Below are 24,229 nucleotides of genomic sequence, written 5' to 3' on the forward strand. Positions count from 1 at the left end.
GACCTGGAGCTGGACAAAACTCGATTTAGGGATAACAAAGAAAATGAAGAAGTCGTACCTAGCATACTTAAAAGGCACCATATAGTAGTACATTTGGATGTAATGTGAAGCTGCAGACTGATGAAGAAAGAGCTAGGGGTAAAAGCACTTTAGCAAACATAAAAATAACCTCAAGTGGATCCTAGATAGCATCAACATTTTTATTGTAGTAGTAGTAGTAGTAGTACTACATTTTCCATATAGAAACATTCTAACCGTACTATTATTTTTCTATAATAATTAGATTTAGACTAATAACAATTCTTGAATTAGCCTTCTAAAATTTCAATTATACTAACAATAAAATCCTGGCTTTACATATGCATATATGTACATATGTATGTCTATATAAACATATATATGGTGTGCTTCCTTTTTGCCCCAGAACAAGATTTTCAGTATAACACCATGACTCCAGAAAATGCTGCATAGTGGCTGGGGCTTTATTTCCATTTTTCTTACATTTGGCATGCATTTACCAAAAGTCCAAACTCCACCTTAATCACATACAGCTGATTAAGAATTAGTGTTAAGCTAGAGAGATTTTCTTGTTCTCTTATCTTTGCTTCATTCTGAATGTACAGTTCTACTCTTTTAGCCCCTGTGACTTTTGGACCCTAATAAATTGGTATACTTCGTCCTTTGATTAACACCTATTTCTGCAGTGGCCCTTGGGACAGAAATTAAGTGGCATGGTTTTGTACACACATGTAATCAACCTTCCATATCAACTGCTTGAGAGAACTCACCTCAATATAATTTGATGAACAACCAGTCTGACTCTCCAGCTCCATGTGAGTGAAGTTGAGGTATATTTTTTCATCCTCTGGCTGTCTGATAATGTAGATACAATATTGGTTGTTGATATATGGATTAGGCCAGAAAGGGGACATGATAACCCCTTCACTATCCATGTAATTTCCTCCACAAGTTGGATCTTCTAGAGTAAGAAAAAAATATATTAGTTGAGATACAAGTATGGTAACACTTTCAGTTTAGGCTGCCTCTGTACAATGGCTGCAAATCAAAGAGGCTTTCTGTATTATTAAATAGCAAGTGTTAATTACATCTATTTGTATGCTGTTGGCTATATCTTGGGAATGTAACAAACCAGCCTTTAATGTTGAATTTTACTTACCAGGAGATGTTGTATAGAGGATGTGGAAGCCTTTACCAGTAACTAAGTCATCAGAGTGAAAGTGAATCCATGCATATGGACCAGTGGTTTGGAGCGGGGGTGGAGATCCAGTGCTACAGTATTTACCAAGGACGGGATCTTGTGGAAGAAGACCATCTCGAATCTAGACAGAATGATAGATCAGTGTTTAGGATTATTAGATGTGTGCCATCTGTGAACACTACCAACACTCTTAAAGTTATCTTGGGGGCCCCAGGAGGTGTTGTAGATGGTGGGTGTAGGGAAAGCTCATAGAAAGTTTCCTCCAAACACACAGGAACCAAGAAACAGACCTACCAGGATAGCTGTGACAGTGCTCCTAGGAGAGTCATCAAGGGTTTTGTGAAAGGGAAAGAAAGCATCAGGAGATTACCCATTAAACTGTTTTCCTGAAATCATGTTCTGCATTGCACAATTTTGGAGAACATGCTATTCCAAACCATTTTCTCATTTCCATGACTGGGTACTTGTGAATTCTGTAACCATTACTTTGCACTTGAGAAAAAACCCTAAGCTCACACATCAAGTCATGGACTGTACTATAATATGAATCTATTAATCTTGGATCCTTTTCCCTATTAGTTTTCCTTAGGCTGATTAAGTCTCTGTGGGTTGACATTTGACAAAGAGTTTGGAGACTGAACTTTGTAAGAAAGTGAAAGCTTCCCAACAGGTATTTTGGCCTGAATCCTATCCTCTTTAGTTGCAAGACATCCACTGACTTCAGTGGAGTGGGATATCATCCTCTTTCTGTTATGCTGCCTGTATCTGAGTGTGCATCGATGGCTGGAATAAGTAAGTACAAATGGACATTTCAACCCACGATTTAATTTTCAAACAGTCCCCTTCTGTATGTACAAAAAGTTTTGAAATATCTTGTTTTGCAATAACTTAGCCATAAAATGTTGTCATAGTTCACAATTAAACTTTACCTCTAAATGGTCATAACTGCAATTTTCGTGGTGTTCTAGGCTTAGTGTGCCAAAAGCAAATGTGATGAGGAGGCCAGGACTGGTTGAGATGGTCCAGAAACAGTCTCTGTTTATAGGATAGTTACCAGGGTATCCTGGAGAGCTTATTGAGCCGTAAGTACCCATCAGCTCACCGCCACATTCTAACAGAAAAGAAACATGGAAGAACAAAGTCTTTAACACTACATGTCAGGTCAGAAGATGAATTCTCTTGTAGTGCCAAAACTAGGTACCACTTTTGGATCCAGAATAAATTAAAATACAAAGACCAAGCCAAACAAGCAAACACGTTACTTCTTTAAATTTTACAATTAATTCTGCAATTCAGTTATAAAAGCAGAATTCCAAATACTTCCTGATTTGCACAGTAAAAGAAAGATTCTTTCCCAGTTAGGATGGAAATATCTTTAGAAGAATGATCAAAATCACTGTATTTTAGATTGGATTTACAAAATCAATCTGGATTTCTGTACTTTGTAAATAGTCTCCATGCACAAGACTGTTTTAACTAAAAAAAAAAAAAGTTAATTACAGGGAAGGCTGTTTTATATAGCTGTAATAAAAAACCCCATCCCTCTCAGCATAACAGTTGGGAGTGGTAAGGTTAACTTGTGTGTTATACCTAAGGAGTAGCTAGTTTAGTCACATCTATACATCTCTCCCTCCTTGCTTTTTTTTTTCTTTTTTTCCCCCAAAAAGATCTGTTTTCACTTTTCATTATCCATATTCGTCAATTAGTAATTATCTATCTAATAATGTTAATTGAAAGAAAAAAAAACACCAAATAGCACATTAAAAGCATTTCAATAAATATTTATGGAAATAAAGAAACCATTTTCCCCCGAATTTTCTATACTTTTTATACTGTATTGTTCTTTCAAGACATAACCCAATGCATCATTTTGTTTCTAGACAATACATAGAACACTGAAGTGAGTTTGACCTTCCACAAGGTGATTTGGGGTTTATCTCTAGAAATGCACTACCAGGCCTCCTGGAAGAATTAAACAAGTAGTTTTACCAAGAATTCAGGCAGAAATGTACAGCAAATCATACCAAAAAGCTCACGGATAATTTAAAATCAAATTCCCAACACTCTATCATGTTTGGAAAGCATGGTTCAACCTCTTTAGCCTCTTGTAAATTGTCAGTGGCATAAAAGGGTAGCTTGCCTATTTCAAAGTACTACATACTTCTGTGGAAAAAGAGAACTAATCAGAAGAATGGCATGTCCAGAAACACATGCTCTTTGGGAGTTTCCTCGCAGGAGGTATAAAGCAGCCTTAAAAACCAGCAAAAGTTATTCATGCAGAGGCCCAGAGTTGGAGTTTAAATATTTTAAAATTACATGTATGTCTACATTTCAGCTTCACTCCCTAGTAAAATACTGTCCTACTGCTCCTAACATTTCCTAATCAAAGGAAATGTCATTCATTTTGCTCCAATGCTAAATCACATGATATTTCACCAAACTTACCAGGATCCCAAGATTCCCACTGAACAGTAAAACCTCCAGCCGTAATGGTGTGGTTCAAGTAGAACCAAAAGTACAGGGAGTTGTGGGAACTGAAAAGCTCTGCAGGAGGTGAGGAGCCACAGTATTTTCCCAGCATATGCATTGACGCTGAAGGCCCGTCATGTATTTGAAGGAAGTCAGAGTTACAGTCATTACTTGTCTCCAGTTGGAAGAATGGGAAAGTAACATGCAGGATCTAACAGGGAGTAGCAAAATAAGAAATGTCTTTTTTTCCATCTGCTGAGACAGTGTTTATGCAGTAACTCTGCATAGAGCAGATGTATTTGCTCATGCAACTGTGAGATTCTACAAGCTTTGAAGCCATTATGCCATTTCCTGAAAAGTTCCAGGACAGAAGAAGATATTACAGAATCTTAAGGGTCAAAAGAAAAAAGAGAAGATAGATAGGAAAGAATTTGGACAGGTAAGTTGTCTGGAAAGAGCATTATTTCTATAAACTGAGACCATTTGCCTGTGTCTGTTATGTATGTGAAATATATATGTGTATATATTTCAAACCATGTGAAAGGCTTGAAATACAGCATAAAATACTTTATTCCAGGTTTCCAATGGCAGTTTTCTCATCAAATAATTAACATTTCTCATCCTTGTTATGGTTGAAAGTACTGTCATGAGAGCTAAAAAAATGAAATTATCTTTTTTTGCACATATAAAATCAGTGTCTCATAAGACCACTCTAGATACTTAGTGACATACACAGCTTTATGTATGTTCAGATTCCTCACTGATATGCTTTCAGATAGCTCTGCTGAAGACAGTAGTGGTTCTCAGGCTTAAAGCTGAGGATATGTCACATACATACATAATCACTAGCATCCACTGGTTTATAACTACTTAATTCATTCCATGAAATGTCAAAAATGGATCAAATATTTAGATCCCAAGAAAGAAGTCCCATGCTAAAGTGTGAAGTAACATATTTTGTAGTTGTTATTTATAACACAAGTGGAATTGTTAGCTGCAGATCAGAATCAGAATACACATTTGAATGTAATGATTAAAAATTAATCCTTAAAAAAATTCAAATGCTGTTATTACACAAAGCCATTGACAATATGAACTCCGCATTCTACCTTTTTGAGCTCAGAAATCAGAAACATGAAATTGCTCTGTGGTCGCTTAGCTCACAAACCAACTGTGGAGCCTATCAGAGCAGAGCTTTTCTCGTGCAGCTATTTAGAGATCACATGCTAAAATAGGCACCTTCTCTAGCTGGTGGTAGGTGAATAAATTCCAACCCTCAGCTGCATAGGAAAAACCTTGAAAACGTAACCCAGGCAAATTCTTACGCTAAGCAGCCTGAAGGCTTGTGAGGATCTGAAACTTACTCTTTTTGAAAAACTATTTATTCTGAGGGGATTGGATCACAGTATTGGAATATGTGGCATGAAGGTGCCACACGTTTGCTCTGATGAGCTGAGGGGTCCTGCAGAGTGAGGGTTTCTTTAACCTGATCTCTATTTTACCTTGTTGGGAGTAGTATGAATAACCCAAGCGCAGCTGACCCCACTGTTGTACCGCTGGCTGTTTGGGCTGTTAGGGTAACTGAACGTCCCCCTTAGGCCTGAGAGATATCCTCCACAAGCTGCAGAAAGAGAGAGAAAATTAAACAGATTAACCTGTGTTATCACTACACAGATTTAAACAAAACCTAACTTTCTAGCACAGCTTTGGCTTTCGAAACATTTAAAACAAGGGTGAAAAATACTCCTATAAAAGACTCTACAGGATTTACTCTAAACTGGAATGACATCACAAAAAAATGAGAAAAATTACTCCCTGAGAGAAAAGTAGTTCCTGGAAAAAGAACAAAGATTTTCAGCTGGAATATGTGGATACTGCCAAAAGATGTTGATTCTGTCTCAGGAGCATGTCCATAAACTCGTTTGTTTCCAGAAGGCTACCTCCAGATTGAATCTGTAAATTTTTCACCTACAATGAAATAACGTTTTGAAGCTAATATGACGTAAAATTGTCATTCTCAGTAGTGGTGCATCATAGAAGTTATCCTTCAGATGTTTTATAGTCCCATTTATTCTTTTTGGTCAGATTTCTGGGCCTGATAATACCTCTCATGATACACCGTGGTCTCTTCTCTCACTAAGCCATTCAATGAACGGGGGCTGTGAACTGGGAATCCCAAATAGTAACAGAAAAATATGTGCTTTATGCACCCAAAATACGATGCACATATAGCTACAGTGTACAACAAGCAGCTGTAGTTTAACATTGAACTGATGCTAAGGAAACATTCAATTCTCAGCAAACTGAAGTATTTTGTTTCAAGGAGTGGTAAAAAGAATATAATTTTGTTTGAAGTGTCCATCTAAAATATCTCACCATTTCTCATTCAGATTCAGAATTATCACGCCATAAAATGTATCATTTTTCCCTTGATTAGGAACTAAACCAAAAGTTGATACATTATAATTTCTCACTGGATAAAAACTGGTTTTCTACCCCTTCTATTATGAATGGTTAAAAATCTTTTTTTTTTTTTTCTTAGATGCTTAATAATAAAACATTACTGGTTAGATATTTAAGGAAAATAGGAAAGACCTTGAAGTAGCTCTAAAATAGAGCAGATTTCACAGGGGCTCAGTGAAAGTTTTACATTCTGTATTCTGTGAAAAGTTAATCTGCTTTCTTCACAGAAATCTGCAATAAATATGAGCCATCTGGCAGATGGCTGCCACAGGGATGCTCACTGGAATGCTATCCTGACCTTGTTTAATTAAAATTAATGGCAAAAAAAATCCCAGACAAACAGAAAAAATGATAGTAAGAAGAAATGTTAAAGGCAGGACCTTGCAGTCACTCCATAAAACTCAGAGTCCCCCATTTTCATGGATAACATTTCTTTCATTAATTTCTGTTTGAAAACCTTCTCTGGCTTTTCATCTTGACTAAAAATGTCAGGACCTCTCAGCTTCGCAACAAATGCAATAGTACGCACAAAAGGAAACATTAATACATTCCCTTGTAAATCTGCTCTCCTTATATCAGATCGTCTTTCCCAACCAGCTTACCAGACCACTTTCTCAGGAAGAGAAATGTGATTTTAGGATGTCTGGTGTCTAGTCAAGGCCAGTGGGCCTGCAGGTCAACTTCATTGTTACTCTCCTACTGCTAAACAAAGCAGCTATAAACAAAACTCATGGAAAACTCTGACTTCAAGGGACTTTGGATTGGGACCTGTAATCCACCAAGAAGACAGCTCGTTTTTTCCATCATAACTTGGTTCTTATTCACATATTAATCATATACACCAAGCATCTACTTGCTGAAGCCTGGTGGCCCATTTCTGCGGAGGAGGAGGTCCTGGCCGTACCTTGCTGGGCAGTCTGGCACTGTGGTCCTGTCCAGGTGCTGGTGCACTCGCAGGAGTAGCTGTTGACCCCATCAGTGCAGCTGCCCCCATTCTGGCACGGGTTGCTAATGCACTCATCAATGTTCTCCGTACAGTTAGGGCCTGTCCAGCCCGCGTTACACAGGCAGAAATATCCAGAGATCATTGCCTACAGGTATAAGCAAATGCAATAAACTCAATGAGCATGGATCATCTAAAGGAATCAATGTAGTTGGCAGAAAGACTGATATTTACACTTATTCTATATGGAGACACCAGAGCAAAGAAATAAAACGGTTGGAACTTAATGGCCTTAATGGTCACTGGTGAATACCAAAATAAACCTAAAGCATAATCAGATTATCTAGCTCTTTGCTTTTTCTATTAAGTTATTTCTTTGCAGGGCTCTTTCAAATTACTTTCTAAAAAGTCAAAATCTGTATTCATTTAGCCATTCAGAAAACTGTTTGCTTGGCTATGAAATGATCACCCTAGAAACAAGTTAATCATATTATCTAAAATTTATAAATAGAAAGTCAAGATAATAGTGGTTTATAAATCATTTCTGTCAAGCCAGTTCTCTGGAAAGTCTGCACTGCAGTTATGTGGGCTGTTAACTTTCATTTTCACCCTGAGGGATGTTAAATGGGAGCAATTTTATTGCCTTCTCTGCATTATTCCTTATTCTGTATGTCCCTTTTCCATTTCTTTTGTCTCAGCCTTTACTACTTCTCCTTATAATCAAGTCTTTCCATATCTCTAACTGTTTTAATTTCATATGTCCTCCTTCCTTATATTTCTTGTTTTATAGACATGATTTTTACAGCTAAAGCAGAACATGGCATTCCAAGGTACATGCTAAAAATCCCCTCTTTGATGACATACAATCAATGTGCTATATTCTCTATTTCCTTTTGCATTCTCTGTCCATGTCCTCTGTGTCCTGAACAGAGATTTTTAGTAAGATGGAAGAGGATTTTGATGTGTATTTAAGGCTCCGAATGCTGCTTTAAAAGGCAAAAAGGTTTTTTCTGATATGCATTGCCTGATATTTAATTAACATTACATTTCATCTGTCATTATGCTGGCCAAATATAGCTTTACTGTTCCTCTATTTTATTAGATGCTTCTGTAGTCCTATTACTGAAGTATCTGACTGTGTTATTATCTTTATGTAGTAGTTTGTAACCATGATTGGCTATAGTTGTATGTTAGGAAATATTTAGTGGAAGATGTCATATCTTTGAATAGACTGACTAAAATAAATAGTTTCTAAATAGTCAGGAAAAGTAGATTAGATCTGGGCACAAAAGGCCCTTTAAATATCTGAGTGAAAAGACAATAGGTACCTACAGAAGAGAGAGAGCAAGAAATGCTGATAAGGGGTGGAGTGGAGGTGAGGGGATAGTCTCCTTTCACGCAGAAAATGGGAAAAGGGAAAGGTAACATATCATAGAATCACAGAAACATTTGGGTTGGAAAAGACCCTTAAGATCATTGAATCCAACCATTAAACTAACACTACCAAGTCCATACTGTATGTCCCATTTCCCTCCTGCCTCCTAGGATCATCAAAAGGAGGATATCTGCAGACCAATGTGGAAAAATGGGATCAGACCCTACTGGAACAACAAATTTGCTATTTGTGAACATTTCTCCAAAAACATCCTCCACAACAGAATTATTGAAATCCCCAGGTCTGCAGCGTAGACTTCCCTGAGCACAGCACACCTCAATGAGGAAGCCAAAAGACCTTCATAGGGTCCATGTGGACAACTAAATGGTCGCTGTGCATGAGAATGAATTCACACCACCAATCAGTAAAGGTCCAGAACACTCGGCTACCAGCAGGAGTACAACCAATTCCCGTAAAGCACCTTTTCCATATCCATATAAACAGTCCGAGACTCCAGGGGAGCTCTCACAAGATCAGCCTAGGAACACATAACTAACTATACTGGATATTAGCAGTCTGAAGGTCAACAGAGGTACTGGTGTACTGGTTTTGTTATCATGGGTGATTCCTCCGTGACTCAAGGTGGTAAATTACTTCCCCTTCCCACCAGGGACAGCCATTCATCAATTCTCCCCCACCACCACCAGCATCCCATCGCTAGCCTGGGCTCCCAGCTACAATCTCTTAGGTTATTAGTGCCAAGATTGCTGCCTCTACTTCAAACATAAAGAAATGGTTTGTGTGCCCTGAAACTCTCTTTGTTTTCCCCAGGTATATCCATTGATCTCCCACTCCCTGGTGACCTTGCCTCATTACCTTTAGTATGTCTGCACTCAGCTTTCAGTCTCAGCAGTCTCCCTGTTGTTACTGGTTATAACTACATAACATTGTCACTAACTGTGAGGAGGCTAGCACTTACCAAGCACTGCCCATTTGCACAAGGGTTTTGCAGCTGACAGATATCACTGAAAGGAGAGCACCCATTCGGCCCATATCCACTTCCAGTGTACCCAGATGTGCAGGAACAAAATGCCATTGGCCCTTGGGAGATGAGACAAGATACAGAAAGTAATTCGGTCCTTGTTACAATGACAATACCAATGAAAGTAAAGGTTCTTGACATTTTGAAGCAGAGCCTTTATATAATTCTAACTTATTTGATCTTTTGACACCTTCCCTGGACAGTGTCCAGTTTGACCATGGAAAGATCCCTGGTATTGCTTTGCTATGGGTACCTGAGAGTCCAAGGTCACCTTCGTGGGAAGCAGTAGGAGTAGCTGAAGTGTATTTATGGAAAGGAGAAGAACAGTAAAAGCAACTGAAATTGGAAAACTGCATCAAAGAGAAATGATGAAGATCTCCACATTTTTATGAGGAAATCTGCTCTTTGGTGAAGCCTAAATCTACTTCTGTCAGTGTTTGTGGAAAGGCCTGCTGGCTTTACCTAACCTGCCTGTAAACTCCTTCGGGTGAGGCAAAACTAACTGTGGAGAAGGGGCTGCAATCTAAATATGTGGCTACAAAGTGGACTCAGCCTAACCAAACCATCCTTGAGATTCATACTGGTATTACTTACAGTCCTTAAGAGAGCACCGTACCTGGAGCTGAGGTACAAGTAGCCAAAGGATGGCACCCTCCATTATTTATTGAGCAGATATCAACCTGGGTACATGTTTGTCCATCTCCCTCATAACCTGTTCAGAGGGAAATTTCAGTTAATCTGCAATAAACTACGTTCTCTGAGAACTGACAACAAAACAATCATCTAGTGAGAAAAAGACTAACTTATGGTGTAAAATCATAGTCTTCTGCAGTTTAAAAAAAAAAAAGTTGAGATTGCCGCTGAAGTAAAACCTGGCATATTTGTTGTGGTTCCTACATTGCAGGGATAGATTCTGATTGTAACTAAACCCTCCCTTGATTTTTAGAAAAAGGGTATATTAGTGCTAGCCAAGTATAGGTGAGGTCAGTGAGGCCATAGAAGCTCAGCGCTCTCAGCCACCATGTGCTGCCCTCCCTGCGTGTCTGCACCCAGCCAGCCCCCACCACCTCCAGGCTTCCTGCTGCACGCCAGAGCTGCCCTTGGGTCTCAAACGCAACATCCAGCTCCTCTCGGGAGGCTCAGCAGGACCAAAGCACTGCAGCACGACTCTGCGGGGCCAGAGCTGAGGTCCACTGCACCACATCAAAACTTGTCTGAGGCCACATTTCCAGCATGGTGATAGCCCTTCAGCACTCAGTAACTGAGAGCCTTCACTACCTGCAGTCTATTGCCGTTTAAATAGCAATTGAAAGGTCAATTAGAAACACTTTTTCCTGCTAGTATTTCTCATATTGATAGCATGCATTTCATAAAGCATTTTAAATCATAAACCACAAATTATAAAGATGTAAGTCACAACTTCCACTGCTCGACCTGTACTGCAATGGAAACACTGCCTTCTTAGACAGCATTCAGAGCGTGACAATTATCAAGGCTTTTTAAGACAGACAATACAGCTGATTTATGGCACACAGGATACTCTTTCAATTAATACAGACAATGAAATTACTATCATAATTACGCAATCCTTGTTTCCCATTAATAATCTTATAAAGGAAGTACTTCGTCAAATCAAGGCTCTAATACTAAAAAGGGGTACCTAGTACAAGAGAAACAATTCAGAGGATCGTCATTAGAGACATACTCTACAAAAAGCTCATTAATAGCTGAAGCAGTTTGAATGTGCTTGGACTTTGCAATCTGTATTACAGTATTGCTTTGTGTATGTGATACTTCTTTATAAAAAAACAATCTTCAGCTTCTTAAGTCTACCATAAAACAGGCTCAAATGTGTTGAATCTTCATCTTTTAAGCCTTTCCATAGTTTTATCAAAAAAAAAAAAAACAAAAACATTTTACCTGGTGGACAGAGCCCACAGTGGAAGGATCCCATTGTGTTGACACATTGAACCATCGGCGCTGTTGAGCAGCCTCCATTATTACTTTCACATTCATCAACGTCTTGGCAACTGTAGCCATTTCCTTGCCAGCCTAAAAAGAAGCACAGGAAAGACATTAAAATAGAAAATGCCTGGCCTTTTCACTTTCATCTTTGAACAGATCTTTTCATAGAGCAGAAAAACATGACTTTTGAATTTTACTTCATTAACACAAGAGAAGACCTGTCCCCTCATAACTGATGAAAATTAATACTGGTCTGCAAAATAGGTTACAAACACAACAGGGTGGAGACGTGTGTGCAAGAATGTTTTATTTTAACTGTATTCTGGATATTCCAGAATCAAACACTCTTTAACCTACAGAGGAGGCAGTCCTGGTCTAGTGCACACATATATAGTTTGCAGCAAAGCTTTATCATAACTCTGGTTAAATACTTCAAAAGCTCCTCCTATACACACCCAACTCAGGAAGAGGAATCATAGGTTATATGGCTTGAGGAGACAATTAGTTTTTTATATTGCCTTGGGGCAGTCAGCATAAGGATATGAAAGTACCTCCGACCTATAACATGAACGTAAAAGGACACGATGGACATGAAGGCACTGACGGACATGAGGGTACATCAGACCTATTTAGATGCTCAGTTTAGGATGGTATAAATCATGTGTTAGCCTCCACTGCCTGCGTTACCTAGATAAGACATAACCTGCAGGTATTTATTCTCTAGAATACAGACCAAAGCATTTCATGGAGTTACTCTCATCTAGATCCTGTGCCTGTGCTTATGACATGCAGGCAGTACTACCTACTGCCACCCCCTCCCACCTGAGACCATGGAAGGACATGATACCTGTGGGGCAGGGACCACATGAGTAGGAGCCTGGTGTGTTGTGGCACTGCACAAGGGGATTCTGTGAACACGGATGATTAGGAAGGCTGCATTCATCTATATCAGCACTGCAGACAGGGCTGCCAGGAGAGGACATCCAGCCAGGGTCACAGATACAGCGGTACTTGGGCTGCCACAGCAAACATCACATTACATATTTAAGACAGTGAGAACAGTCAAGAAAAGGGCAGGAGGAGTTCATTTTATAAAATGTCTTTTAAACTATAGCAAGAAAGATTTCAGAGCATTACATGGTTTGCACATTCTGTTTTATAAGTTGCTTTGGTAGTTTTCTCAGTCTATTTCTTCCTCTGCATTTACCTATTTAGATTACGGAAGCAACAAGAGGCGCATTCATTATGTTCATAAAAGAAACCTGCAATTTACCCCAAAGCTCCCAGAGAAAATGAACAGCAATTATGAGCTGTACATAAACATAATTAGAAGTCATCAACTTGCTTTGTAACCAGGGTAAACAGATCAGTGTAAGCAACCTGAAATCAGCTTGGGTCTTTTCTTTTAAGCAAACTGTTCAGTAATCTGTGCAATGTGCAGCACTGACATTAAATTGCATATATATGTTTTCTTTAAGGAAAACAGTTTTCTCTCTAGTAAACTTTACTAACGGCCAGATTTCAGCATTTAACTAGCTTTGGTCCAATTAAAGCTAATGGGAGCTTCATTGTTGACTGTCACAGGAGCAGACACTGTTAAGCCAACACTGAACCCTTTTGAAAAGCTTTCTCCACAAAAAAAAAGGGCAGAAAACAAGTGATGAGTTGTGAAAACTTTTATAAATTGAGAAAATAAATTATTTTATAGCATAGCACAAAGAATATATGGTGTATCTGGAATGATGCATGGGTGTATAGAAGTGTTAAGGAGCACAGGCCTGGCAGGGTAGTTTTGGAGGGCTGCTCTGAGTGGAAAGAGCCAAAGCTGGCATGTTCCATATGTCCCTTTGGAGTGAACATCCTGTACCCAAATTTTCTCCCAAACAGAAAGAGCTGGCTTGCTCCAGAAGGCTCTTCAAGTGTAGGTTAGCAGTGTATCCAGCACAGACGCTTGGAGAGCATCTGGAGTCAGAGACTGAGTCCAACTAACCGTGACGAGCACCAAAGACAAGGAGCAGCCACCCTAGCCGCTATGCAGCCCTGGTGGGTCCCAGGCCACTGACAATAATGTTCCACATGTATGCCTTTTCCCAGGAAAAACAAGATTCATTATTTTTGTACTTTTTAATCTTTTAAGTAATAAAATATTCTAGCAACTTGGAAGTCCCCAAATAAGTAAGAATATTATGCTTCTAATATGACTTTGACTTATTTAAAGAATATTCCCAAGCTCCCTATGGATGTAGTAGATCTGATACTGTGACAAGGACCTCTAACAAGACACAAGGCATTTTCAATTCTTTCTGCTGTGCTTGGGACAACAGAGGGGTTATGTTGTACAGTGGCATTTCTTGCTATTTTTCAGCAGCAGTGTGCGCTACAGTTTTGTGGTGCTCAGCATTTTGTTGCTTATTCATGCTGTGATGTATAGTGAAACTTAAATGTTGTTCCTCACCTTATTGGGCTGATCTCTGTCTGCATCTATGCAGATGCCATGTCCACAGAGTGTCTCAGATCCTCCCTGGCAGTCATCAAACTTCAAGGCACAGTGAGGCCCATAGGTTTCTGGAGTACAAGAGCAGCTAATGGTGAAAGCATACAGAAAAATCAAAATGTTGCCTTTATACAGCACTTAAAGATCATATACTGCCATAGTAAGAGATCATTCCCATTCTTTTAAATAGCTAGTGTTCCTTATGAAATCCATCTATTTAGCTATACTGACAATCCCATTAACAATCATGGACAGACACAAGGCTCCTGTTCAGCAGACTCAAAAATCATGTGGGACTTGTGCATACCCATGACTGTCTGACCCTATGGGAGAATCCACAGCCTTCTGTTACATTTGTAAGTACAAATCCAGAAAAAAAGAAACGTCTAACATAAGACTTAGCAGAGTATGTGCCTGGAAATCCCCACTTAAGTCAGAGAGCACCTAAACCTTGTATTTCAGTTTATGAGCTTCATATGATGCTAAAACCCTACCTCTAGCAATACACAGAAATGCCATGTCTGGCCGGTAACAGGGAGCAGGGTAACTTCACACCCACGCTTCAACATGCGGCAGCTGCTGTCTCCACAGCAGCCCAACTTTCAGGTGAGTGTGGCGGGCAGGAGGAGGCATTTGGGGCTAATGGGGTGGGAAGAACATAGTGGGTTGAAGGGAGGCATTCTATAGAGAGGATCTGCCTTGCAGGCTGCTAGCTGCATCGTGTTGTTATTTATAGGGCACACCTTAGTCACAGCACTGTACTTACGTGGTGGAACTGAGATTCAGAACTTCTAAGCCATCGGATAACATTTCCCTTTTCTCTGACCCTTTATTTCCACATGGACCAAATCTGAGGCTGTGAAATACAACTGAAAGGGACCTAAACCTACAGAAAGTCTCCTATCAATTCATTAACTTTTTATTAAAATGACGGTGAGACATTTATTTGGATGCAAGTTATATGCTGTGATGTCTGCTCCTCACAGAGACATATTGGCAGGTACACACCCCTGTTGAATCGCTTTTAAGCTGGTTAATGAAAACTACTCTGTAAGAGCATTTATCAGCAGAATTTGAATCAGGGTTTTCCAGTGCAGCTGACCTGGACCTTGGAGCAATTTATTAATAAGCTGCTACTGTCCCTGCCAGGGTGTCATATGCTCAGTTGAAATAGCAGTTTGATAAGCGAATTGCAGGTAACTAAATGCTGCACCCAGGACAAGAAACCTGGATGAACTTAGGCTTAAAAAAACCACAATAGCTTAATGCTTAACTGCAGTCTGCAGTACTGTAAGACATCATGTTCATTATTGTAAGAGAGGGCAGATAGACCAACACCATCTCGCCAATGCAGTAGCTCAACCTGGGCAAGCATGGAGGCAGCAGGTCAGGGAAGCAGATCACCTTTGTATGTTCAAAGTACATTCAGAGCTTCATGTTCAACTCCAAAAGACTCAGCAAAGCAATCTGACCAGCCTCAAAGGAGGACAACAACCGCACTCTCCTGTCTAGTCTGTCAAAGATTAATCTGCTACCCATCTGAAGTTGCTTAGAGAACAGCTTCAAGAAGTAGGTCACGCTGCAAGGATCTTCAGCCAAATTGTGATGCACTGCTGCTCGGCACTGCCCTGGTTCTCTCCCATCGCTGACGGCATGTTGTCATGAGGCCCCTGTTATTTTGGTTCTGACGCAAAAGTCTGATAGACCTGGGGACTCTCACAGCCTTTCATCCAACTAATGCGATGTCCCATTAAGGTGTCAATCAAGGAAGGCGTTTCCTGAATACCCGCTCTTTTTCCTCATACTTTAGTGCTTTCCTGAATTACAGCCTGAAGCATGCAGGTAAAGAATCTGAAGGGAGCGAAGACTGCATTATGCTCCATTTCACGGTACCTGATCCAGTACTCCCTTCACCTGGTGTTATCACTGGGGGCTATGGAAGGTTAAATATAACCATTTTCTTTACCCACAGTCCACATTGGTGTATATAACTACACCAGAACAGGAGTGGGGTGACCTGGGTTGCTGGGCCCCAGAAACACTAGTAGCAATGCTGTCACAGTTGTTGAAAAGAGCCATGTCATGCTCTACCTGGGGATGGATTTAGCATCTGGGAAGTACTCAGAAGACAGACAGTATGTGAAGGGAGACTGTGAAGACAGTACAATGGGCTTGGGGAAAGGCCTCAATAATCCTTCCATAATCCTGAGGGCATAATGCAAGATCAGTAATATTAAGATCTGGGTGACTTAAGAAAAGGTCTTAGTTCATTTCAGGAAGCACTGATTCAGCAAGTACCAAGGAGGGCAAGAATTACATTGGGGAACACACTTACAGGAATCATGACTACTAACACAATGACAACACTTGGAAGAAAGGCAGAGGGTTTGTTCTCTCAAACCTTAATTTAGTCACACACCTGCACACCACATCTCTGAGCACAGTAAGAAACAACAAATAAAGGAAGGCTGCTTTTTGTGTCATTTCCTTGACAAAAGTCTGTGTTGGGGACAGCTGCAGGCAAGCTAGAAACATCCTTTAAAATCAAAGAAAAGCTGACAGGAAGCATCACATACCAGTGACACCTCAGCAGGCTCTGTGTTAATGCTGAAGCGTGAGGAGCACTACAGGAGAACTTCCCCTGTGTGAGCTTCTTCCAAGAACTGACAAAGCACCATAAGCCAGTGTTACACCAAGGAAATATTTGTGGGGGCTAAGATTTTCGTGCTGAAGCAAGAGACAAAATGCTTTGCAGAAAGCTGTGCCATGTTCTGCAGCCTGCTTGTTCCCATTGCACAGGGATAGCTTTGTATTGTATCTGAAAGTTATTTATTTACCAGATTGTTTGACATTTTGGAAAATAAGACACAGAACGTTCAGGCTGGCTTGCCATGTAAACAAGAGCATGTTTCCTAAGGAGCTGCTCACAGCCAGAGGAGGATATGCTCCAGGGACCAGAGATGATCTCCATGGGGCCCGCACACAGGCAGCCCAGGCACCCTCCTGGCCAGCCGGCTGCAAACAGTATTTCTACTCCCTTTCTGCTTGGCAGCACAGTGCATTGCTTGCTCTGCTGCAGTCTCAGCAGTGCCTGTATTTCTGGAGGGGGTGAAGGCATTTCTCAGAGTTATGCAGTGTGCTGGAATGCCAGTGATCGAGGGTGCCCATGTATTCAGGAGGTTTCCAACAACTCAAAGCCTTTGCTGGGCCAAAGCTGTCCATCTCCATCTCTTCACTCCCTTTGGTCTCAAGGGGTAGGTGATAATGGAGGGGTGATAACGTGGCTGTGCTAGGTGGGCACGTTGGCGAGTGCTGGTTACAGACCAGCATGTCACACCTCACCACCCCATCTACATCCCACGGTGCAGTAAGTTTCCATTAAATCATCTGCACCTACAACAGAAGACCAGGTCACTGGAGCCAGTCTCCAATTTGCAGCCTTCTTCCCCAGCATGGCTGTGTGACAAATCTGGTTCTTGCTGCTCTTCTTGTGTCAAAACAGGCAACAGCTTCAGAGGGCCCTCTGTGTCAGCAGTGGGCTCGGTGTACAGTGTATTAAGAATTTTATATTCTCTCAGACTGCAAGGGATTATAGCACATAGATACTAAACAGACTTATTCTTAGAACTTGTGCTGTAGGTGTGATACGGGTACAAAAATAGCAGCACATTTTACATAGGATTTTTTGTATCTAGTTTTGAAAAGTTACCTGTAGCTGCCTGGTTTGTTCTCACAAGTGGCTCCATTCTGGCAGAGTAACCCTGTTCCAGCATAAATCTGGCATTCATTAACATCCTCTGAACACAGGAGGCCCTAAGATGAAATGGAAAACCAGTTTATTTTCCAAATAGCTGAGAAATGAAGCAAACCATGGAGCCAATGTTTAATATAGTTTCCAAAGATATACAAACCATGGGCCACTATCAACACAGCTTCCCTTATGAAACATTATAACAAAACTCTGGTTTTCAGCTATGTTTCTGTGACCCTAGTTATCAGTCTGATGGGAGAATAAAATATTTCAGACGTTTGTAGAAAGCATATGGACAGCATAGTACTGTCACCCAACCCCCACCTCCCCACCCCCCACTTTCCAACTTGCTAGCAAAAGGCTCAGAAAACTTTCTTTCAAACTGTTTCTGTCAGGAGATGCTGTTTTATTAGACTGAAAGCACAGCAATTTTGAACCAAATCTTGCTGGGACAACTTTCAAGTTGAAAGCCTTTGAGAAGAAGATAGAATCTCTAGTGCACGTAACAGCACCATTAAAACCTTTGCCAGTAAAGTGTTTGGATTTAAAAAACTCAGAATGAGATTGATTACTTACACCCCAATTTGCCTTATTTGTTGGAGCTTAAATAAATATCCTTCCCTTCTCCCATTCTCTCTCTATCTTTGCGTAAGATCAGCAGCAAGGCACACAGTTCAGTTCACTGCTTAGCAAAAACCAAAGACTAATTCTCTGCTGTGGGAACTGCCAAGCAGCATTGACTTCATGGGCCATCGCCTGAATATAACAGTGCAAAGTCTGGCCCAATGGTTTGGGCTTCATTTTTTTTGGTATATATTGATACTGTTGAGAAGTAAATGTGTTGCACTTTAAACAAATGATGAGTGTGATACTGCTGCTTTGCTGTTCAGTATATCTTATTCTGTCCTGAGCAAGTTTAAAATGCTACACTTCATCACAATTATACTAAGCCGGGTGTATCCTTACAGTTAAAATACCTGCTCCGTATTCAAGGAGGCTAAAGACTCACCTGCCAGTTGCTGGGACAGAGGCAAAAGAAACCATCCAGCAAGTTTACACAGGTCCCTGAGTTCTCACAGGGGTTACTACTGCAGGCTTTCCTCTGGATAGCCTGAAACCCAGGAAAAGAGCAGAAAATGAGGTTCCTGCTTATTTGGTGTTCCATTAGCATTTATTTTCAAGACAAAACTTTTGTTTCCCCCCCCCTTTTTTTCCCCCCCATTCTTTCTTGGGTACACACACACACACACACACACACTTCTTTTTCAGCAAGGTTGATTTGTAAAGATTTTGAGCTGTTTTGCTTATCCCTGTACAAAATAATGACTAATGTGATTGGTCTAACACAGGATGGTCAGCTGCAAGCACTAGGATGAGAAAAGCCCTGTAAGAAGTAAATATTAATAGGGAAGGTTCTTTGGTAGCAGGCTGTGAGTCTAGATGAGGGTTATCTTGTCTTCTCAATTCCATGGGTGACTCATCTGACAATTGCTTTTACTGGCAGCTGTAGCTGTGGCTTGTCACAAGCTCGGTGGAGAAGCAGGTGACAGCTGAAAATTAGCTATTTCCAGTACAATACAAAATCCAGTTTGAATTCTTCAGTCTTTGTCTTGACAGATCAGTGAAGGAAGAGTTTACTTCTCTTTGGTATCTAGTTGTTCTTCAATCTACAACTGTTTTTCCTTTAAGGAATGCAGGCTCCTACACAGTTTATATTTTGTAAGAAGGCGTTTCACCTCCTTCACAAATCTCGGCACTTTTTTTACCTCCTGTTACCAAAAAAATTTCTCCTGGGTAATGCATGAGAGGAAAGAAATCATTCAGCTATTTAATCAGTGTAATCTCACTTTATCTACTTGGGCTGGGTTTTTATGTTTTGATCTTTAGTTTGCTTCCCATTTACTCACCTGCTCTAAGCTTTGAAGTTTGTGGTCAAGACTTACGATCTGCAAGAAAAAATGCAAATTATGTTATGCTTGGTATGAGGGTGACCACAGAGGTACATGCCAGATGCTGGTGGGCTAACAAAATATTTTCTTTTGAGAAAAGACAATAGCTGGTATGTGAAACCAGGTGACAGTCAGGTTCAAATCAGGACCCATTCACTGGGATTTTGGTGTTTTAGGCTGTTCAGAAAATGACAGCACAAATGTGTCCCTGTTTGGGTCCAAAAAGCAAGACTCAGTCTTGTGAAGATGTATGCAGGTGCTCAACATTGAGAATGTGAATATTCCAGCAGGACTGTTCAGGTGCTCGTGTGCGTGCAAAGGATGGACGCCTGAGAGAGTACACCAAAAGCCAAGAAAAGCTTCACTACATCTCAGTGGGTTGTAACCAGAAACAGCAAGCTGAAACTGAATCAGGGAATATGATGGATACATTTTAGCACAATTTCCCAAAGGGAGGTCTCTTAGGCTGTAAAATATTTTCCTATAAGGAACTTGTGGCAACACTGTTACAAAAGACACTTAAACCATGTCAGACGAAGGTTTCAAAATCTTTGGTTGGAGAAAAATCTTCAGTAGCAGGGAAGAGAGAAAACTACTACATAGGTCTTTTCTTTCCACTGCAAACCCCTATAGCCCATTTCACCTATGGAATGGAATGTCTGCATAACAACTATAGAACATATAGGGTCCATTTCCTGAATTTAGTGGGATTTCACTTCCATAAATATTAGAGGATATAGTCCATAGAGATGTTGACAGTGAACAAAAGAAGAATCCTGGTAACTGGAAATTATGGAATTTACAGGATATTTCCATTGTCTCCAGAGTTACTGCATAAGTATCTCAACATTAAACATAGACTCTGGTCTGATGTTAAATATGGACTCTACTCCAGTTCCCTGAATTGGAGTCCAGAAAAACTAAAATGAATCAAGTAACAACGTTAATCTGAGGAATGGAAAACTGGGAATGCTGGCGGAGGGTAACATAAGGGTATGGCTCACCTTGGAAGTCAGCAGGGCAACCTGCTGGGACACATTCTGAGAGGCACCACTGGCTTTTTTAAGTTCTTTAATCTCTGTGTTACTTTCTCTCACCTAAATTTAAACAAAAGATAATGTGAAACAAGTTTTGCTTTTTCAAAAGCTTAGGAAAGTTTCGTTCTTGCTTAACTTTACTGTTATAAAGTCCACTGAAATACAGAGAGCTCTGTTACATACACAATTCAATCTTTTAATTATTTCCTGTAATGGCATGTTAACTTTACAAATCTGCAATAGCTTACTTTCATATTAGAGTGCTGACATAGATAATATGAAAAAGCAAACATACAAAACACATCAAACATCTGGTAAGACAAATTCTGAAGACAATTAAACTATTAATGTGCAAAACTGAAAGCAAAAACATATTAAGGAAAAGTAACTATATCACCTGACTGAAAAGTTCTGCAAGGTCTTCTTCATTAATTTTTATTTTCCCCAGTGGTCCAGTTCTAAATTCAATATTTTTGCTGGAGCCAGCATGGAACACTAAATTACCCTGCTCTGAGGACAAACGAGGCCTGTTGTATTATGGAAAAAACAAAGAGATCATTTAGTTACACATATCTGCCAAAGAGTATGTAAAAAAAAAGAGCTGCAGTAAAACCATTCTGTTCCTGTTACTGGCACTTAGAAGCCACCATATGAACAAATGCATTTGCAAGCAATGGTACTTACTGCTCATCATAAATGGTTCTTTTCTGCCTCTTTTTTTCATAGTGGTTTGATTCACAGCTCAATCCGGTAAGTAATAATAATGCAACTAAAAGCCCAGGAGCTGGAGCAGCCCAGAGCATTGCCCTCCTCCAGCTGTCCTGCATCTGAAGTGAAACCTCCAGTACTGAATTGTACTGTTGCCAGCCCAGATGCCCTTTGCTCTCACACGGCTTTTTATTCACAAGGTGCCCATTCTGCTGTCTTGTCTTGCAAGGGTCAGCTTTATCTCAGGTATCTTAATTAAATATTGACAGCATGCAAATCTTCTAGTCATTAAATGCATTTTTCTCTTTTTGTCTTTTGGTTTCAGGAGTTTTGAAAGATTATTAATTGAAATCTGCCTGTGTTTTATCGTTATGTCTTTGACCTTTGTACAGCTGTGCATCCCTGTATCTTGGAGCACCTTGTAATCTGCAGCTGGCTACCGTGGGAATGGCTCGCTCTCCCCACATGCTGCACAACACAGGCAAAGGAAAAGTTATTTGGCAGCACTAAAGGACCTAGACTGCTACCAAAAAAACCAAAACCCCAAACCCCATATATAAAACCCACAGTGGCTGGCAAGGAATATTTGTATTGAAAGAGAAGCTTCCAGACAGTAATTTATTGGGCAGATGACACAAACAAGTTAGCAGTACCAAACAGCATCCCATGGATTATAACAGCAAAATACAATTTTAACCAAATATGGTTGCTCTGATTCAAGGATGACTCGGTCCCCAGATGCTGGGCAGACAATCACACACCAAGGGGACTGCATTTTGTTTGGCATGTGTAGGCTGTTTTCATTGCACACACTAGGGCTCCCAAATTCAGGGTCAGCCATAGACAATGCAGAAGACCAAGGAAGAATTCAAAGGAGGCTCAAAAGTAATAAAAAATGCAAGTTAATATGTTCTGAGAGCCAATATTTGAATCTTGATCCCATTTTCACCTACCCTTCAGCAGTACCTCACAGCCTTCTCAGAAGAAGTGTCTCATCCAGATGCTTGTCAGTACTTGTCTCTGACACCCAGGCTGTTGCTACTGGACCCATGACAGGGTCTATGTCCCACCTCCCCTTTGCTTTTGCCAGAGTCTCCATATTCCCCTTGCACAAGAGCTTGCTGTGCTTTCCTCTCCCTGCTTAGGGAAGCTTTATGTATCTTTTCCTTCCTCATGCATAGGAGCTACCTGAACCTCCAGGCCCACCACTGTTCTTTTTTATTTTCCTTTTTGTTTAGTAGACAACTCATGCAGGTTGCTCACATTTCAAAACTCCACTGAGAAGAAAAGTGTAGCAACAGTTGTAACTGCTCGTGCTCGAAGATAAGAGTAGCCATCATTCACTGATCCTTTAAGCCCCAGTCCTTCCTGGAGGCCACAGAGCTCCTGCACTTCCTAGCCCTGTCCAGCCTTCCTTTCTGCTCCAGTTTGCACTTGTCACCTACAGGTGTCCTACAGATATGCAGGACATGATCTGGAGCTGGGGGATTGAATGAACTCTAGAGCTTTCACAGACAGAAGCGTTATGAGGTCAAAGAACCCTGGGAAGAGATTGGACGTGGTGACAAAAAATAATGTAACCTCAAAAAGAGACAGAGGTGGACTCTGAAAATGAATGTGAAGCCAGGATAGCTAATGTTTGTGGTATTGCCACAAGTAATAACTTGATCTTTACTGTGAATAACTATAGTGTCCGAGATTATATCAGCTGCATCCCACCACCTCCACTATTTTCTGTTGTGTGCATAAAGAGTATTTTTTTATTACATTTTATTCTCTGTGGTTTTAGAAACTTATCTCAGAATTCAGAACAGCATGAGCCTGCTGACCATCTTTCTTGTGCTCACACAGACTGTGATACAGGTAACCCAACAGCTACTGCTGCTGCCTAGAGATCTGGAAGGGCAGAGGTGAAGCTCCTTCTGAACCCACAGGGGACAGCCTATCCCATATGCCTACTGGTGCGGTAGCAGCAGCTCGGCTTGCTGGATATTCACCTCAGCAGCAGCCTGTGGCCTCCAGGAGACCAAGTCTATCAGCTGTTGATGCCAGAACAGAATAACATGAGAAGGAATTCCCAGGTGTTCTCCTTTACTATCACAGGGGATAGTGTTTACATGAAAATACAGAATTGTATCCTCAGTTGCTGAAAACTGTTACTGCTCCATTCAATCCAAATGAGCTATGATATTTTATGACAACAGAGAACCTGTCCCTCTATGGTTTTTTAATTTATGCTCTTTGCTCTGAAACCTCTGTTCAGGAATAGCAGAACATAGACAAATTATTGATGTTTCTGTCTAGTCAACAGGACACCTTCTGCCCCTGGGTATCCTGGTACTGTCCGTTAAACTAGTGCTCACTAACATTCTTCATGTCAATTCTGTGTCTGTCCGGGTTTTTTTGCTCTTTTGGTTTTGTTTTGGGTTTTGTTTTAACAGTTGACTGAGTTTTTATAACTGTCAGTTGCATGTCAACTTGAAGAAACTATGGGCCAACTAAACCTGCACTTCTTAGCAGGCTGGCTGAATGTATGCATACCTCAAGGACTCTCTTTCACAAAGTCTGTTGCATGCGGACAGTTTTCAGCCTGGACTTTGGCTGTGACCCACAAAATCCTTCCTTTTCTCTATTGATTTCTTTTGCATACTGAGCATGCCTTGCCCCTCTCTGCTGCCTGTCAATCTTTGATTTAAGCTTCCCTTTCCAACTCATTAACTCCAATATACCAAATGACCAATGAGCAATAAACCACAGAGAATGGGGAGAAAGCTGCTAATGCAAGGAGGAAGAAGAAATTCACCTTCTCTTCCT

General features: G+C 40.5%; 1 protein-coding gene across 1 annotated transcript in view; it reads right to left on the reverse strand.

The window, feature by feature from the left end:
- CUBN (cubilin (intrinsic factor-cobalamin receptor)) overlaps positions 1 to 21,510 on the reverse strand; it is a 148,794-nt gene extending 127,284 nt beyond the window's left edge. Inside the window, exons 1-17 of the mRNA XM_010576658.1 lie at positions 21,392 to 21,510; positions 21,105 to 21,234; positions 20,675 to 20,767; positions 19,629 to 19,667; positions 18,731 to 18,832; positions 17,680 to 17,783; positions 13,932 to 14,058; positions 12,324 to 12,492; positions 11,432 to 11,563; positions 10,128 to 10,223; positions 9,449 to 9,570; positions 7,056 to 7,242; positions 5,191 to 5,309; positions 3,665 to 3,899; positions 2,149 to 2,330; positions 1,178 to 1,340; positions 789 to 979 (exon numbers count right to left, since the gene is read on the reverse strand). Of these exons, the coding sequence (XP_010574960.1) occupies positions 789 to 979; positions 1,178 to 1,340; positions 2,149 to 2,330; positions 3,665 to 3,899; positions 5,191 to 5,309; positions 7,056 to 7,242; positions 9,449 to 9,570; positions 10,128 to 10,223; positions 11,432 to 11,563; positions 12,324 to 12,492; positions 13,932 to 14,058; positions 17,680 to 17,783; positions 18,731 to 18,832; positions 19,629 to 19,667; positions 20,675 to 20,767; positions 21,105 to 21,234; positions 21,392 to 21,510 (2,310 nt within the window). The remainder of the gene's footprint in view (positions 1 to 788; positions 980 to 1,177; positions 1,341 to 2,148; positions 2,331 to 3,664; positions 3,900 to 5,190; positions 5,310 to 7,055; positions 7,243 to 9,448; positions 9,571 to 10,127; positions 10,224 to 11,431; positions 11,564 to 12,323; positions 12,493 to 13,931; positions 14,059 to 17,679; positions 17,784 to 18,730; positions 18,833 to 19,628; positions 19,668 to 20,674; positions 20,768 to 21,104; positions 21,235 to 21,391) is intronic.
- Between the last annotated feature and the right edge of the window lie 2,719 nt (positions 21,511 to 24,229).

Source organism: Haliaeetus leucocephalus, unplaced genomic scaffold, assembly GCF_000737465.1.
Source record: "Haliaeetus leucocephalus isolate CR32 unplaced genomic scaffold, Haliaeetus_leucocephalus-4.0 Scaffold0, whole genome shotgun sequence".
NCBI lineage: Eukaryota > Metazoa > Chordata > Aves > Accipitriformes > Accipitridae > Haliaeetus > Haliaeetus leucocephalus.